Source organism: Corvus cornix, chromosome 1A (assembly GCF_000738735.6).
Source record: "Corvus cornix cornix isolate S_Up_H32 chromosome 1A, ASM73873v5, whole genome shotgun sequence".
Lineage (NCBI taxonomy): Eukaryota > Metazoa > Chordata > Aves > Passeriformes > Corvidae > Corvus > Corvus cornix.
The window spans coordinates 25,005,718-25,025,156 of NC_047057.1; the positions used below are offsets into that span (position 1 = coordinate 25,005,718).

General features: G+C 38.4%; 1 protein-coding gene across 5 annotated transcripts in view; it reads right to left on the reverse strand.

Moving 5' to 3' along the window:
- The window catches only part of MDFIC (MyoD family inhibitor domain containing), a 51,884-nt gene extending 35,287 nt beyond the window's left edge, over window positions 1-16,597 (reverse strand). Inside the window, exons 1-3 of one of the 5 annotated variants that reach the window (XM_010413527.4) lie at window positions 16,508-16,597; window positions 14,250-14,405; window positions 2,870-3,001 (exon numbers count right to left, since the gene is read on the reverse strand). In XM_010413527.4, coding sequence (XP_010411829.1) covers window positions 2,870-3,001; window positions 14,250-14,340 — 223 coding nt within the window. In that variant the 5' untranslated portion in view covers window positions 14,341-14,405; window positions 16,508-16,597. Of the gene's footprint in view, window positions 1-2,869; window positions 3,002-14,249; window positions 14,406-14,663; window positions 14,711-14,843; window positions 14,948-15,552; window positions 15,659-16,507 lie in introns of those variants that run through there. The other 4 variants (XM_010413526.2, XM_039570784.1, XM_039570783.1 and 1 more) reach the window with 4 other exon arrangements.
- Window positions 16,598-19,439: the final 2,842 nt, after the last annotated feature.

Here is a 19,439-nt window from a genome sequence, read left to right on the forward strand (position 1 = left end):
ATGGGGAGAAGGGATGCTCCAAAGGAGGTGGGGAAAAGGCTAATTCGGAGAAAATCTCTGGAGGTTAAAAAAGGGAGTTTGCAAAAAGGACTGAAAGGGCAAAGCAAGGTGAATGTAAAACATCTTACTGTGGAAAACGGGGGCAGTGTTTTAGTTTATTGATGTTGCCTGGTAAACTGAGTTCACAAGTGCAAATGAGAAATCATACATAATGAAGTCATTACAGGGGCTCTAACAGTGGACTTCGTTGTTAGTGTGCCAGTAGAACTGACTGATTAATCTAATTCCATATAACAGCAGGATAAAACAGCTGCAAACAAGGAAAACCTTGGAAATTAAATGCTGGAAACATTTATAAAGTAAAAGCTAATGGTAAGACAAATGGAGTATGTATCAGCTGTGGGGATGGAAAACAATCTGTATGGGAAAAAAGGAAACTGAATCACTAAGATAGTGGTGAACAGTTGTGAAGTACGCGCTGTCTAAAACAATTTTAAGAAAGAGTTTTAAAATATAGTGTAATAATCAAAACACTGTTTATTCCAACCTCAAACTTCTTTCACTATGCAACAGTCTGCAAACTTTAGTTTGGTGGGGTAACAGATCTGGTTGAATCAAGACCATTCTGAGCTACAATACTTATTTTTTACATGAAATACCTAAGTAATGTTTCTGATAAGAAAGCTTCTCTTTGCTGCACTTGTTCTAGTTTTCAAACTTACATTACTAGGTATATTGCATTGTAAAATGTCTGCAAACTACAAGACGTATAACTGAGTCAAGCACTGTTCCTCAATTTTTAAAAGAACAAACTTCCCTACTCATAAGTCCCCCCCCCAAAAAAAAAAAAAAAACAAAAAAACCCCATAAAAACCTGCTTTGATTTTTGATTTCATAATTTTTGTTTCTTCCATCTGGAAGACTTTATACTATATATATATATATGTAAAAGTTACCTGAAGCAAAGAGAGGTTTGCATCATAGCATCTAATCAAATATGACTCATAATAAAGCCTCTACTACACACTTATTAAGACTAAGTGTTTAAGAAACTTACAGCTTTCAGCTAAACTTGCTTTTCACAAACTCAGAGGTAAAGCTACTCATGGCTCCAGGCTAAGGACGGTCATGCACACTGGAACAGTACCTTTTACCTCTACATTTTATCCGATCTTTGCCCTGCTCCCTGTTCCTTTTTTTTTATATAATTCAGCAGCACATAACCCTCCCATCACAGAGATATAACTACATATAATCATCAAGTCACTTTACCAGGGGTTTCCACTATCTGCTGCAATTTCTACTATATGTTGAAAAAAAGATATCATTTCCTCACACTCCCCAGTGCAGCCACTGCAGTATGTCTTGGTGAGGAACAGATTAGAGGATGTACAGCATCACTCTGCAGTCCTTCGTCCTTCCCTCCATAGCTCAGGCATGCTGCTAACTGCTATGAAATAAATCTGCTTTCTCATGGGTTTGGGAATAAAGAAGCTTCTATAGGAAGAAGGAATGAGAAGGAGGCCATTCCAGAAGCAGAAGATGCCATACACACCTTTCCATATCCTCAACATAACCACAAAGCAATTGTTTGTCGAGGGACAATTAGGTCTAAAATAATAATCTTTTGGAACTAAGTAAACTCTCAAGGTGTGCAGGACAATTCTCCCTGTTTGTGGTCCTTTAAAAATTATTTTAAATTGTCAGATAAATATCTGGTAAGGATCTAGGTAACTATTCAATACATTAGAGGTGTAAGTATTTACTGGGATTAATTACTTAGAAAAAAAAGGATTAACGAAGATTTGGAAAGAATTTTAAATGCTAACACAAAGTTCCAGAGAAGTTGAATGTAAAGATAAGACTAAAAAACAACTATGCAAACTAATAAAACTAACGAAAAAACAACCTAAAAAAAACCAGATAACTGCAGCAAAAAATCACCAGTTTTGACAACAGCAGGCTCAGAAATATGAATTTACCCCACTTTCTACAGTATAGTGTGCACTGTAAAGAGAGACTAACCCTGAAATGTGTGATCAGATGCCCTCAAGAGAGCTGGAGCACCACTCTGCATTTAGTCCATTTTCTTTCTGAATACACCCTATAATTAGAGAACAGTTCCTCATGCTGCCTCTCCCTTGAGCAACTAACGTTCACGCACTCACAGAATTTTAGAGCAATATTACCTCTGGCAGTGGACAGAAATATTTTTGCCTTAGGAGAGTTCAATGGATAGCATATGATCTTCAGTCCAACACAGGACAATAGGAATAATCTTGCATACCTTTTTATGTTTTAAAGCATACAGGACATACACTAGAAATGTGGACCCATAAAAACTAATTTAAAAACTCCACAGTTTTACAGCATAGGTCTAAAACCTTATCTTACAGCATTCTTCTAGTTTTGAAAAGAATAACTACTTTAGGATTCAAAACTCTTAAAAAACCTACAGCTGACCAGTACTCAGTGCATCTGGAAGCAACTGCTTTCAGCATAGTTTACTCTACTGCTTACATATATGTATAACCTGGGAAACTGAAGGTGATGACACCTAGCACAGCTGCATGCATGCAGTACTAACTATAGTACTATTAATGATAAGAGAAGAATGCAACACTAAGGCTTTGAAAGCGTAGATGCTACAGAGGTCTTTACCACACTGCACCACTCGAATCACACCTTTCTTTATACTCGTTGCTTGTGCATCCTGACAGGAGTCAATCTGGGAAATAAATTCAGTAGATGTGCATTACGGTTGCAACACAATTGCATTTGACACACATTTAACAGAGTCAACAGGCAGTATCCCATTACACTGTGAAAGCATGCCTCAATGGCAGCAATTTGCTCTGGAAATACTTACTTCTGATGAGGTCACCATCAGTGCGATTTCCCCAGATGGACTGCTCTTGTATCTCTGCTTGTATACTTTGATTACTGCAAGGCTGGTTTATGTCTTTATCTCCTGTCACAGTAGTCTCTTGGTCAGTTTTTCCTAAGTCAAAAGAAATTTCAAGATATTAGTTTCTACAGTACTTTTTCTCTATGTCAGCAAAATGAATTTTTGAAAATTAAAAGTAAGAGGGCATAAAATATAACTTGTCCTAGCATCCCCTTTTGTTTCCTTAGAATTAACTTACAATAAAGTTGATTTTCCATTTGCTTTCTGGCCTAGATCAATATAATTTCTCTTTAAGAAAGACTTTTAGTCATATTGTACCCAACTGTGCAAAATAATAGCAGCTTCTGTAAGGAATTATAGTGGGGGGGGGGGTGTTTTCTTATTTAGTTAGCTTCCACGAAATTTTCATATAAAAATTTGAATAGCTTTGTCACACACAAAAAAAACATTATTTTTTACCCACATAGTAATTTTACAAAATTTTGTTCTCTATTTTTTTATAATTATACACATAATCAAAGACAAATATAGTTGGAACTTCAAAAGTGATTAGTACAAAAAATCAGAAAAAATTATTATAACACAATTACCTATTTTTCATTTTAAAAAATAGTTTTTAAAAGCCACTGCTGATTAAAAGTCAACATTTAGCCATTAATGAAAAGTATTTCTTCTCTCCAAGTATACATAAGATGCAAGGAAAATTCCATAGTAAGGTTATTTGAGAGATTCTTCAGCTTATTTCACAATGTAACAGATATTGTTGTTTTGATGATTTTGCCAGTTATCACAAGCAGACCAGAATTTCCTCAAACCAAGGTAAGTGACGGTTTACATCTTCACTGTCATTAATGTTTTAATAATCAAAGCCACACACAGAGATCTTTTTGTTCTTGATTGCCACAGATTTTTCCTAGTGGCATTCAAGGAAACATTTTCAAATCTGGCATTACTTTGTTCATTATTCACAGCAACAGATTATCAGTTTATATTATCTTACTCAAGGGATCTGTAAAACACTACATGTTTTCAGTCTCATGTATTTCTTTTTAGTATACCTACATTTATTATTTACAGTAAATCTAAATGAGCAACTGCTGAAAAGTCTGTTAGCTCTATTTATTTGTTTCAAACAAGAACATGTTTATAAATCCCATATTACAATGAATCATACTGTATCCTCCAGTAAAGCAATTATTCCAGTCCTGAGACACAGAAAAATCACTTTTTGCTACTATGACATAGTAAAGGTTAGTTTTTCATGTAACCCACAGCACTTTGATTTTAAATCCTAACTTTCTGCCTTTGTTATCCACCCTATTAAACTGAGGCACTGAACATCACTCAAAATAATATATGCCATCTTGTGTGCATAGTAGCATATGCCTTCAAGCACTGCTGCTCCCCTTCTATCAGTTTCTACCTCTGAAATGTCTGACCTAGCTACCTCCATGGTACGTCGCCCTCAGTCCTCCCTCCCAACCACTTGTCCATATTTCCTCAAGCCCATCCTGAGAGGAACTGTTTCTCTGGGATTGGCATAGTTATTGAAATGAATGGGAAGATATTGACTTTAATGAGTTTTGCCCCTTGCACTGATGACTTAATCTTACCTAGATACTCATCCTATTAACATTAAGAAAACAAAACCAAAACCACAAAACCCCCGACAAAAAAAACCAACCCCTCCCCCCAAAAAAAACCTCAAAAAAACAACACCAAACCAAACCAAAAACAACAACAAAACCAAACCAAAACACAGAGTTTTTCAACCTCTTTGACAGACATCAGATACAAATCATTTCTGCCTGGTATCTATCAAATACAAATTGACCATATTGAAGTATGATGATTTAGTCTCTGCAGTTAAGTATTAGGTGCAAATGTGTTTCAAAAGTGTTTGAAAGTGTTCTGGAAGGGACTGAATAAAAATAAGTTGTGTCCTGACAGAGCTAGTGTAAAAGCAGTCTACTTTCCACAAACACTAAGCTTAAATGACCTATTTTAGGAGATTTTGCTCTTAAATTACTTTACTACAGCAATGACACCAAAATTATAATATGTACCCAGCAGTGCTAGTACAGACCCGCAGAGTAGCTGTATAGAATTCTCTTGTATAGGATATGACTTTGCAGAACCCTATTATTTCATGTAGTAAACAATGAACGGCTGTAAGGAAACAATAATGCTAATATTATGGGGCCCTCAGTGTTCCAGATTACATTTTTATCTAAGAAATCTGAAGGAGTGCAGAATACAATCAGTCATCATTATTCATACAAATTTATTTTTCATCCCTCTGCTTGTTTTCAGTTCAGTATTTTTTTATTTTTTTCTCACTATGTAGGCTGTATGTGTATTTTTCATGTGCACTTCTATTATTCTAACTGGATATAGTAAACGGCCAGTCAAGACCATGTAAACAATAGTAGCAGTTAACAAGAAAGAAGCAGCAATATTAAAAAGTTTAAAAAGAAACAATGTTGCAATTAAACACCAAACAATTTTTATAGGACGTTCGAAACAACATTAATTATCTCTTCTTTGATCTATTGAATTCACATGAAGACTTCCCTGTAAATGTGCACAACAGAAACCTGCACCATTAATCATGTGTTTGGTATCCTTCTTTGCATGCCAGAATTGCCCACTGGAGCAGCTGATCCTGGTAGATGCTGCTCTGTGGTGTGGTGAGCTCACCCTGGGCACCAGCTAAGGACCACCCAGCCTCTCCTTCCTTCCCCAGCCCCCAGCAGGACAAGGGGAGAGAACAGAAAGACCCAAGGGAGGAAACTCATGCGTCAAGATACAGTTTGTAAGTGAAGAAAAGAGGAAGGAAAAGTAGAACAGGAGATGCAAAGGCAATCACCCACCATCTCCCACAAGTAGACCGATGCCCAAGCCAGTCTCTAAGCAATGGCTACCTCCCCATAAACCTCCCCCTCTGATTTTATTGCAGAGCATGACATTCTATGGCATGGAATAGCCCTCTTGTCAACCTAAGCCAGCTGCCTGGATTATGTCCCCTCCCAACCCCATGCCTACCCACAGTCTAGTCACTGTAGAGAAAAGTGGGAAAAGAGAGAACCTTGACTGATGCTGTGCAACTGCTGCTCAGCAATAGCCAACCCACTGGTGTGCTATCAACCCTGTTTGACTCACTGATCCCAAACACAGCACCACAGAGGTTGCATTGAAGAAACCCATCACACCCAGACTTAGTACAATGGGGCTTTAGAAATAGTAGATCTTACGATCTCTTTATTTGACCATTTTTTCATAAATCGTTTCTGATGCATCAGACCACTGAAAACAGACAAACACTGGTGTCTTGATTCAGTTGCTTTTTCTTGAATACGTACCACATCTCAGTTTTTGTACAAAGGAATTAACTGATTATTCCCTTATAATACACAGTTGATAATGGGATCGTATTTTCTTTAATACTAGAGGTCCCCCTAAAACATACCAATTACACCCAGTCACACACGAAGACAGCCTCAAGAACATTCCCATCTTTTGTTGATGCCATTACTTTTACATTAGGTGCCTAAGAATAGTCACAACAGTAGTTTATGAAGAATCAACACAAAGACCTTAGTCTGACAGAAATACTAATGGATCTGGCCATAGACAAGTATGACTTTTTTCCACTGCATCTTCAAGTAAATTTGTAACACTTTTCTGTCTCAATCAAGCTTACCTTTAAGAATTCTTTTTGTAAAACTTCCTTAGTATTTCAGCTTCTGCTTCCTTTAGCACACCCTTCCACTCTCATGTGGCTAACCTCCAATACTGACAGCCAAGAAGAAAAAGAGATGCTCCTCTTAACAGTTCAAATAATGGAAAGAAAAGACTCATTATGTTCTGAGTCTGGCAGTGCTAAAGTATAAATCCAATCTCTCTTCAAAACCATACTCTAGGTCATGCCACAAAAGAAACACAGACTTCTTACCTACCACAGTTCAGCCCCAAATCAGCAACTTGTGTGGCTCTGCACTTCCCCTAAACTAACAGCAGTGCCAGGGCTGAAGAGCTTCTAGTCAAAAGCCCCAGGGAGTGACACCCACACAAAACACCCTGTGGTTTATCCTGAAGGTAAGCATAGACAGAAACTCTACTTGTCCAGAGATTAATGCAAGTTTAAGATTTAAATAAGTAAGAGATATGACATGCTAACAAAGTATAGAATTGAGATGACTAACAGCCAAATAATATCTATGATACAGACAACTGGTAAGCCACTTAGTGAAAAAAAATTAAAATTTTAATCACATCTCAAAATTATTGCTTCATTAAATAAGTGAATAAAGTGAATTATTGCTTTTTCTCTACAGAATTACTTAAGTATACATAAATCATTTTTATAGTACATACATTCATTTTACCATAATCGTGTTATATTTATTTTTTAAATACACAGCAATATATATATATTCCATAGAGTAGAGACTTGTTTTCACCTTTGAGACTATTGTAATATTGAATGTTAACTTTTGTTTGAGTTTGGATAATATGCCTCTGGTTACACACACTTCTTTGCAACGTGACAAATACATTCTGCAGGACTCCACCAACTGAATGTCAGCAGTCTGGATTAGCAACAAGGCTACTATTACAACAGCCCTACCAAAAAGAAAACTTAACAAGTAGTCAAAGCTGTCAAGAAAGACCTCTGTAAATTAGGCAAAAAGGGTATACTGGGCAATCTCCCCCAATTTCTTCCAATTCTATGTCTTTGGGAAGTTGCTGGAACATACGTCAAACTAATTCCTGAAAAATTCTTAGACCATCCCAGTGACTTATCTCTCTTTTCACAGCTATATTTATGTATCTTTCTCTATAATGTAGAGGATATAAAGTGGAGGTGAAATTAATACACAAAACTGATAGAAAGTACAAAAAAGATAGGTAATGGATGCGTATTTGCAAGACACACTTCAAAGAGCTCAAGTATTTGACAAATAACCAACTCCTCTTCTTCAAGTGCTCATCCATTTGTACATCCATACTCCAGCTGCCCCCAAGAGCTCCACCACATCTTCTTATTCAGAAATGGGTCTCTGTGTGTTCATACAGATGGTATCATGTATCATGAAGTAAGTAACATACACAAAACAAAAATGCAAACAAGTTCCCACAATAAGTGGATTGCATGTCCCCAGAATGTGATTGGCAGCTGATTTCTGTTCTTTAGATGACACATAACCCTACACATTGACTCAGTCATCACTTCCAAGAATGTGAATCATAAGAGTGCATGACTAGCAAAATGACAAACTGGACTTGAGAAACAGGTTTAGAGCTTGTCTATAAAATGTACGAGTTTGTACATAAAATGAATTTAATGAATTCTGTTGCAACAACTGAAGGCTTTGCTGCTATGACACATCCATTTTCTGTTCACCAGCAATGTGGTGGACTGCATTTGGACTCCAAATAGTAAAGAAAAAACAACTGCTGAGAAAGGTTTCTGGAAACCTGAGTGCATCATTCCCATCAAGGAGAGAGAAATAAGCAAAATGCACTGGCACGGTGGTCACTGTGATCTCGAAAACTGCACTCACAAACAGTTTGACAGTTTTACGGCTTAGGGGCGGGGGAAAAATTTGGAAGCATGGGGCAAAGTTTACTTAGGCACCTAAAGTTGACCCAGTTGTTGGGATGAATCCTCAGAAGGCCTGAGTTTATCCTATAACAAGCAGATGCAAATTTAAAAATACATGTGCAAAGTTCAAATCATCCCAAATGAAATTTTGTCCTTCAAAGAAGAGAAAAATTACAAAAGAAAAACAATTGTCACAAAACATAAACACAAACACATAAGAAGATCTATGAGGAATAAAAAAGTCAAAGAATGTTTCCAAAAGGAAATGTAACAATCAGTTCTCTGTCTCAAGCCTACAGTTGTTGGGAGGGACTGAAGAGCATGTGGCAAACACTGCACTTCTAACACTTCCTCTGTTCATTAATAACCTTGCTGGCAAGGAATGCTACTTCCTGCTGAAAATTCCACTGTTCACAACAATAACACAAAGAAATCCTAATAATACCACATTTTACAATGTAATCGTTAACAGTAACACCTACCATCTACTTCATGAAATGCCTAAAAGTTTTAGGCATTTTACATAACAAATAAGTTCAACAGTTTGTGTAACAGAATGCCTATTCCAGCATTTGCCTGAAACAATCTCACTTCATTAAGAACATCTAATAAACACTGATAATCCACAAATTATGGAGTTGGAAGCATCCAATTAGATGTTTGATTGTTTTAAAACTAAAAAAAAAAATTATTTGGATTCAATTTAATTTCAGTGGCTTTCCCTTAAATGTCTTGTTGCAACTTTCAATGGCTCCAGAAGTGCCACAGAAAAAATTAGTTTCTCAAAATTAGAGCAATTTAACTGAGCAGTTTTTTGGGAAACTTACAAAGAATTTTGCAGGTGCAAGCTATGGTATAACTATGAAAGTACTAGAAGTTTGACAGCTCTGAACAAATTTGAGTCATGATAAAGTAAAAATGAACAGCAATGTGAAAATAGGTATTCTGCATTATTTTAAGTGTTACGAAGGTCAAACACATAAGTGAAAACTTTTCAAAAATAATCACACTAATTATGCAGTCAGTTATGAATGTATGCCATTCATCCAAAGAAGTTTCACATGTATACAAAACCAGTTTCATGGAAGTGCTAAGCAACACTTGGCAGCTGCGGCTGTATTAGTAAAAGCATGGGCCAATAAAACTGGGCCTGTACAGCAAGAGTTAACTTTAAGGATATTCCATATTATACATGTTCCAGGGGCTTTCTACTTTGAACTAGTTCTCAGATTTAATCTCAAAGATTGAAGGCTTACTAGTGGCTGGAGTGTACTGGGCACATTCCTGCAACTTTCAGATTATTTTGAGCAAAAGGAATCCCATCCAGGTCACGCCCTAGGATCACTCCACAACGCAAATCAAAGTAGAGGCGAACAGATTTACTTCAAAACTGCATGGCTGATCCAAATAAAAACAGAAGGACAACACACTCATTGCAGGATGTTACTTATTAGGAAAAAAAAAAGAAGCGTTATGAAGCAAAGAGAAATCTAACTTCTGAGAGCCCAGAGCTGAACTGAAGAAGAATTACTGTGATATAAAATAAACCTGTGATACAAGATGGAACAAAAATATTTCAAACTCGACACAAGACCTTTACAGTCAACTCTATGAAATACAAGTCTATCACACCCATGTGGGCATGAATCACTTCACTGGAAGGGTATGCACGTGAAACTGAAAGCAGACATATACTTTCATGACAACTAGAGTCAGACACCTATTTACCAAAGTCTTAGATATTTTAGCCAGTAATATTAAATAAATGCCTCAGTACTGCCACACAGCAATGAAACAACACAGATTCTCTCAACTCTTGTCAAATAGCAAGAGACAACACAATTTCAGAGGAAATATTTGGTAAGTTTGAGCAATCTGAGCACACTGGTTAAACATTAAAATAAAAATACATTACTCATAACACTGAGGCGTTGCTGGTAAAGTGGAATAATTATTGTGATAGCAATCATTGTTGCCCCAAGAACGTCCAAACATTCCCTGCATTAAGTCTTTTGTCACCCAATCTCATGTAGCCATCAGATTCCTATAGTGCTCCTCATCATGAAAACAGTTAAGCACAGAAAACATGATGAGATTAGAATCACATTCTTGAAGAGGAGTACTTTGTACATTTTCCGAATGGAAGTATTAGTTGCTGCATATGGTTTCTTGAGATAGCAAATCAGAACTGCATCTCCATCCAGCAACAGTGAGATGATTTGCACCAGAGAGAACACTTACGGAATCTGACCCTTGATATTTCTACTATATTTCTCCATCCTCCCCACCCCACTAAAATAAAAAATTAATGTGGATTTCCATCATGTAAAGAGTAATCATAGTGAAATTATCAGTCTCAATTTCATAATAAGTTAATTATCATAATTATTGTTTTGATTTTCTTTCTTAATTGAGAAAGCTAAACATTATTCCTTTGTTATTCTAGGTTACAGTTAGTTACCAAAAAGCAAAGATAAAAGCATTCCAAATAATTTATAGATGACAGTCCTGCATTTTCTAAAATGTGGCCTGATTCTCTAAATTTAGTTCCATGTCCACTGAATTTCTCTCTTGTATTCCATAGTTTATTCAAATGCAGAGGATTTAATCAAAAAAGTCTACCCATAGTCCAGGCAATAATCACACCATAGCCTCTGATATATGAAATATTTTCCTTAAAGCAAACAGTCCAATGGTCATGAATTGACACATTCCTTCCTCAGGGACATTATTTTGGTAGCTACAAGTTGAGAAATACCTGATCACAACCAAATTAAAGTGGTCTGAGCAGAGGCATGACACTATTTACTGACTACATAATACAACTAGATGTAATCATAATTTGGTTCCAAGGTCCATGAGCTACAGGACAAGAAAGAGGGCATCACCAGGATCTTGAACAAGGCTGCACAAGTAGAGCTACACTTTTGGAAGGATGTGGCAGAAATTAACATGATCACAGAAATGGTTAAACCTTCCACCCTGCAGCGTCTCTTAGAGCAGCAGACCCCACTGACACAGATAATGGTTTAAAGACTGAAGTTGAATTTTGACATTGTCAAAAAAGAAAATGCTAGGATTTCATCTGCTCTCTCTCACAGCACACTAATTGTATAGGGGTGGTGTCCAGATTCTCACTAATATTTATGCATTTATTCAAAAATTAACTAACAAGGAAGAACAGTGATGGGGGAGATGTTGAGAGAACATATTGGTCAAAGTAACACAGAAAAATTCTTTTAAATCATGAAAGCCAGAGCACACAACATCTGTAGGCCAAATTATGCCTCAAACCAGTTTTCATCATGTCCACAACTGATGAATATCCCTGCATACTGCCTAAGCTTTATTGAGTTTGTCTGGTCTTTAACTAAGTTGTAGGATAGTCATTTTTGAATATGCAAAATTCAACTGAAATTTCTTTTCCTTTCATGGAAAAATACAATTAATCTTCAGCATCTGCATGTATATGACAGCAAGCAAAAGGAGCACTTTGTATATCTGGATTTCTTGATGGTACCTCACAGAACTACAGAAGAGTGAAAGTTTGTTCCCAGGGTATAAGGTATCTGTATCAGTTAAACAAATATACAAAGCACATTAAAGTATGCTGTTAAAAATGAGAAATTCCTTCTCATTAGACTGCACTTAATACTTTATTATACATAGAAGATAAGCCATCTTTTCCTGATTAAGGAATCTTTAATTCTAGGTCAACCCAGATTTCAAGTATCTCACTGTAAATAGATGAAGTCATTTATAGGTCAATAATATGAACTTCAATCAAAGCTTTTAAAATTATCACCAAATTCTAGAGAAGTCAATGTCATTTTGGATGTCCTGGGGGTAGAATAGAAGGATAGGGGCTGTTGAAAGTCCCAGACATACTATCTTAGTTCCTCAGCCCTGGAATATCTGAATTACCTTACCCTGTAACCACACACTGCAAAGCTGACAACAGAAATGCTGGAATATAGACTGGAAATGTTATGAACTCACCTTTTCCTCTTTCCACCCCCACTTCCCCAACAGACTTAGACTAGAAAAAAGCAACAAATATCCACATTAAGAATCCATATTATCCTTAAATCTAAGTTCATTAGAATAAATTTATGTATTTGGCTGCTGAATTCTGTTACAAACCAGCTTTGTCTATATGTGGACTGTATATAAGCTTTAAAACCATGTGCCTTGATAGGTGTGGCCAGCGCGCAAACTATAATCATAATGTTTGTTTGTACCTTACTGATCCCTAAGAAAGCTGTGAGGTTTAATTGTGTCATTCGGATTTTCTGTGCATTACTTGTCAGGGACAGATCAGTATTTCTCTGCTTTTTCATTAAAAAAAAGGGCATGTATTTACAATCATACATAGGACTTTCACTTCACAGTGAAAATTCAGTTTGAAGTGGCACTGTGAGAATGAGACCCCTTTCCATGCTATTAGTTCACTGACTTATAACTTCAGCAACTTTGATGTATGGCCTACATGCAGAATTTAACCAGTGTGGCCAGCTGACCACCTAAAAGATAAAAACACCACACTGAAAATAAACACATATCACAGGTACTGATGGTTCTGGCAAAAATGTGATTCCAGCAGTTCAGTTCCGCATGCTTGATCTTCTGCATTTAATCTTTTTTATTATTATTTTTTACTGTTTAGAAGTAATGAGTCATTCTCTAGGACAAAAAAACCATCCAACAATAAGATAAGTATAAGCCAACTTGCTGTATCTCCCTGCCAAAACATTTTTTACTTAGCTACAGATACTTTCTGGTTTCTGAAAGGAGTCTTCAACTCTGATTACACATAGCTATTGATTTTCCTAGTTACAAAAACAAGGCTGCATCTTTAATCCACAGTTGCACAACTGTGTTACCAGGCTCTGCTCCAGTTAACCAGTTATGAATAAAGTTACAGTTCTTGAACAAGATTATTTGTCTGTTTTTCAGAGACTGTTCAAACTCCTGTGAGAATTCTGGAAAACCATAGCTGTAAATGAATAAACAAAAAACGTCTCATATTCACAGACCAGGACTTGACAGGCAAACAGACTTCTCAGTTTTGAGGATAATCTGCAATATACCTTGTGAAACTTCCCTACATGAAGGTGATCAGGGTATCAATGTATTTTGTTCAAATAAGACATAACTTAAATAATTTATCTTTAAGATGAAAGTACTTTTAAACAACCTTCTGAACAGCTGATAGGAAACAAGTTATATTCTGAGAAACTGGTTTTAGCTGCAGCGTCACAGAGTAATCTAAGAAAAAACCAGCAAAGTGACCTCCAACCTCAACAATGCTCTTGCTATTGGATCAAGCCTCCATAATTTACTTCAAGACCTGGAAGGACAGCTTCACAGGAAAGAATTTCTAAACACAAACACAAAGCTGAGAAAAACAAAAGCAATTTTTAAGGAGCAACATCTGCCTCTGAATCACTGCAGTTTTTCAAGTACTGAAAATCAGTGCTGAGACTAGCGCATTTCTTCCTTCTTTTTTTGGGTTTTTTTTTGTTGGTGGTTTTTTTTGTTTTGTTTTGCTTTTTCATTTTTTTATGGGAATTTCAGATTAAAACAATAAAGTGGTGAAGTGAAAGTGCTACAGAGATACCCTAAAGAGGGGAGGGGAAAGAAAAGAGGGGTTAAAACCCACAAATCAAATCAGTAAATGTATCATTCAAATATAAGGCGTAACAATTACAGAGAAACTTTAAAGCAACTTACCTCGAGGGAGCGAGATCAAAGAGCTGTTTTCAGTCGGAGCTTGCTCTGGCCCTCCAGGCCCCGGAGGAAGAGGCTCTCTCACTTGGGACATCTGCCAGCTCTCTCCCCGAGTAACAGAGTGCCTGCACCCCCCTCCAACAAAACTAACACGCGACCCTGAAGGAACAAGCAAACGAAAGGACTCGTTAATGTATTTTAAGCAGAAAACTCACGGCTCGGGGCGAGGGGACTGAAGAGGGGACAGTAGGGAAGCGGCGGCAACTTTGCGGCGCGGCGGCGGGCGCGCCCCCCGCCCCCTGCAGCGAGCACCCGCGGGGCCGGGGGGCGGCGGCCGCGGGGCGGGAACGGCCGCGGGGGGTGGCCGGGGGGGCCCGTCCGCCGCGGCGGAGCCGGCTGGCAGCGCGGCGCGCCTACCTCCGCATTTCCTCCCGCTCCGCCGCGCCGCCCGGCCCTGCGCCGCGCCCCGGCCGCGGGAGCCTTCGCGCCGCTCCCGCTCTGCCGCCGCCGCGCCGCCTGTCCCGGCAGCCGCCTCCTCTCGGGCCGCGCCGCCCGCCCCGCGCCCGCGGGCCTTCCCCCGGCAGTGGCGCGCACAACCTGGCACTCACACCCGCTGTCCCACCGCCGCCACAGTCACTCCTTCTCCATCATTTCCGGACGACGAAACGTCCCACTCCGGCTGGCGGCGGCTGCGGCTCGGGGCGGCGGTTGTGCAGGTCCTGCCGCCCGCCAGCGACGGGCCCGCGGGCTGGGCAGGGCTGGGCTGCGCGGGGCCGGGTCTGCGGGGTCGGCCGGCCGCGGGACGCCTCGCTGCCCGCAGCCGGGCCTCCAAGCCATGGAAACTCCCCCAGGAGATCGTAACCAGTCAGACAGAAGTAGATAAGAAGGGGAAAAAAACCCAGAGGATGTGAAAGTGAGGCTTTCCCGCCTGGGCAGGGTTTGCAGCCGCAGCGCTGGCAGCGGTTGCGGGGCACGCTGCATGGCGCAGCCGCCCGCTCCCAAGTTGGCCGCGGTGTTCTGGATCGGCCGCCACCAGTTGCGCCTCGGAGTGCGGAGCGGCACGTGGAGCGCCGCAGGCCCCGCTGCCCTCCGGCCTTTGCACGCTCCGCCGGGCCCTGCTGGCGCGGCCGACCTTGCTACCCCTGCCCCTGGCTGGTAACATGCAGATATATCCATTAAAAGGGCTTCACAGCGGGCACATAGAAATACTCAAAGAACACGAAGAATAATAGAACAAGCAGTTTTTAAAAGTAGAACCCTAAAGTGCAAACTACTTCCTCTGCTACCGTCTGCCAAGCAGTGTTACCTGGACTTTCTCCATATAGGAAATACATTTCTTTCCCATGGCACAGTCTGATGTGATCATCAGTCTCATGCGCTGTTCTTGCCCACGACATGGGGTACTGCAGTTATTGCTTGCACATGTGCTGGTGTCCATAAGCTACATGCTTTGCCTTGCTTACGCTATCACAGTATGTCACCTTTCTCGACTGAAGTGTGCCCAGGCTTAAAATGCATTTTCCTTAAAATTTACAAGCAGATTTTTTTATTATGGTTTAGTAAATATGCCAGCTTTACTGGTACGTCTCATTACAGTGAGATATTTAGATATATTTCTTGGGAAACAAAAGTAGGAAGATAAAATATGCAACTTGCAGACTATCAGCATCCTAGCATAAGAGACTATAATTGATAGATATTCATTTTGATATCACACATGCTAAGGAATATGCTCAGGCATTAAAAGTTAACTTTTTAAAGTTTAGCCTTTCACTGACATGCCTGCAAAACAACCAGGATAAAGTGTAAATACCTGACTAGGAGCCAGTTCTGTGTGAACTCCACACCCTTCAGGGCTAACTTATTTCAGAAGTCATCAGTAATTTTGCACCAGTGTACAGCTTTATTGTTGTCATTGGTGGTGCAGAAGAGAAGTGTGGTGAAAGGTGCATATGCTTTACTCTGAAAAATACTATAATTTTAAAGTATTTTAGTAACCTAAGGTGTTCTTTGATGCAGCATAGTCTTTCTTTAAACATGTATATGGGAAAATGGGAAAAAAAAAGATGTTTTATATAGGAAAGCAGCTGTATAAAAAAAAATCCATTTGGGGCACACAAAGCTATTATTTTACTGTGTAATAATAATATTGTTCTCAATATCTACACTTTTCATCTGTGCAAACATTGCATAACTTTCCATAGTCCCCTCCTTGCTGTCCTGGGAGCAGAGTGATCAAGACATAAGGTAGCATGACTTACCTCAAACTCCCAAGTGAGTCAGTGGCAGAAGAAAGGTTGTGACTCACTCTCAACGTACAAGCTTGTGTTTTTCCCTCTGAAACTGGAAACACAGCAGAGAGCTGTGGGAGGAGCGATAATTTAGCCAACCACACCCTGCTTCCAAAATATTTCACTGGATAATAAATGCCTATGAAGAGTTAATACCACCCAGGGTTGGTATTTTGGTGGGTTTTTTTAACCTTATCTGTGAAACCCACATGGTAACCTCCATGACACTCAGTTTATCTTCTTTAAAAAGATGATGGGATGAGCTCACCCTGACATGCCTGAGTTGTAGAGTTAAAAGCAACTAAGTGAGTTTACAGGATCTTCAGCAGACATTACAACTGATGCAGTCAGAGGTAGTCCTAAACAAAATCAGATTAAGAAAAGGTAAGATAATTCAATACACCAAAAACACAATTCCATGAAACAGTACATTAAAAATACTGTGCAATGCACAACACATTGCCTACCAAAGGCTGTGATTGTAAAAAGATGAGTCCAGATGCGGTGCCTCTTAATGATATACCACAGATAGGCAAAGCTCATTGGCATAAGCACTTCTGACAGTACAACATACTTCTAACAAATACTCAGCAAATCTAAAATAAATGTTGTATTACTTTCCTGTAAAATACGTGTCATTCTAAAATATTATTAAAAATTCTTAGGAAGTGGGCAGTTCAGATACTAACACCAGCAGCCTTTCAAGTAGGCTTCAAATTTGAGATATACTGTATCTTACTATAGCAACTGAGTTACAGACTGTTGCAGATATGTGTTCCAATATAGTCTTCCATTGCTAAACCATAAAATTCAGGTCTTGTAGGCAATTAATGGCAGATTTTGGGATTGATGTGAAGAGAAATTCAAAAGCCTTGTAAATAGAAAGTAAATACAGTTTGTAGGCAAGTTAAAATTTCATGGAAGGAAAAAATCACCAAAAAAGCCTTAACTAAAACAACCTAAAAAAAAAATCCACAAAAAACCCAACCAAAAAAAAAAAAAAAAACACAAAACAAAGACACAAAACCACACCCCGTAAAAAAACCCATACACCACTGTCACCATGAAAAAGCCCTCCAAGTTTCTTTCTCTATTAAAAAAGATTCTTTAAAGCACACTTATATTAAAAGTGCACAAAATGTAGAATATAATCATATTTCTTCAGGACAGAATTGTTTATCATCATTTCCTAGACTGAGCTCCTATGCAAGCCATACAAAAGATATTACCTGCAGTCAAAATAGACTTGTCACTGAACAAAATAAAGTGTTCTAGAAAGATGCAAGTTGTTTTTATAAAGTAAACCCACATCATTCCAAAATTAACAGCTGCAGAGGTTGTTTGCTCACATTATTAAAAACTGGAGCTATATTTCTAGCTTGAATTTTCCAAGGCAAACTTTTAGTGTTTGTAGGTTTTTGAATTTCAGATCGTTTGTGTTGGAGGAAGTTGTGGATAGCAGAGATGCCCATCTCAGAAATGCTGTAGTAAATTGTGCATAACTCTTCAAATTAAAAATATAGTCAGTAGCTATTATTTAAGGATCAATTAAAGTTTAGGTAGTCAAATTTTCCTACACCCTAATACTACCCTTTCCTTCCCCAGGCTATTTTTTACTGATGCTGATTTCCTTCTGTCATGAAAACATTTTACTTCCCTCTTAACACCCTTAAATAGCTCTGAATAATGGACAATAATGTTATTGAATCTTTTTGTGATTGATTGCTTGTACCTTAGTACCTGTGAGTTCAAGTTATTCTTCTGTGTCTGACAACATGAACTTTGTGATATGTAATTCTACATATGTGTATTAATCTAAACTTCACCAGTCTTTCCAGTATTAGGATCATGGCAGGATCTCTGTCCTAAATATTTTATAGTGCAGCAATGCTGAAATGGAAAGACAGTTATAGTATAAAGGACTAAATAATAATAAACTAAATTTGGAGTTAAAACGAAATTATATTGTAAAATAACATAATTACAAGTGACACAATTTGGGGGGTTTTAATTTTTTTTTTTAATATAGATTAAAAGCAGAAATACCCACAATGTATGTATAAAAGGACAGTAAAAGAGAACTTGAAAATCACTGTCTTGCTTGGTTTGGAGTACTTTCGGTCTCTGGTGTTCACGACCTAGCTTGTACATTACCCCTCTGCAAAGCACCCTGTATAAAGCCATGTAAATTGTCAGGTGCCGGGGCAAAGCTGGTTGCAGCTGTGTTGTAGATAAGGATTTGTACTTCATAAAGCATGAAGTGCTGTGGGATTGATGGTGCCTTAGACACCAGATGGTCCTAACAGGGCAACCAACCCCTTTTAGGCCAAGGAAATCCACCTCGAAAGAGCACTAACATAGAAACAAATAAACAGTTGAATGTCTAAAATGAAACTAGAGACGTGCCGGTTTAACTCCTTCCGTAACCATAACTGGAATAAAGATATACATTATTTTTTAGAGAAGCAACTCATTCCAGTAATACTGTACCTGGCAGCAAGGTGTTTTTCTACCATAAACAATCCTTATCCAGGTTTGATGTTTTTCTACCATGGGATGGACTCCACAGTGGGGGGAAAGGGAATATGAGGCTTAATGCTTTCTGCTGGCTCGAGGTATTTTTCTCCATTTTGTTTTTCTGTTTATACTAAATATAAGAAATATACTAGTATAAGAAATAGTTTGTTTCTGTAAAAAGTTGTCTACCACAGGTGGTAAAGATTTCAGTAAAATTGATAAATTAATAACTAAAACAAAGAAGATTCTCTGTGGTTAATTAGTTCTGATGTAACTCTAATGAAGTTCAAGGAGTTGCATGGAGATGAATTCAGCTGAACAAGCTTTGTCCTGCTTAGGGCGAAGCACGTCACATGGCCTGGCTTATGGTAGTTTCAGCTATCCC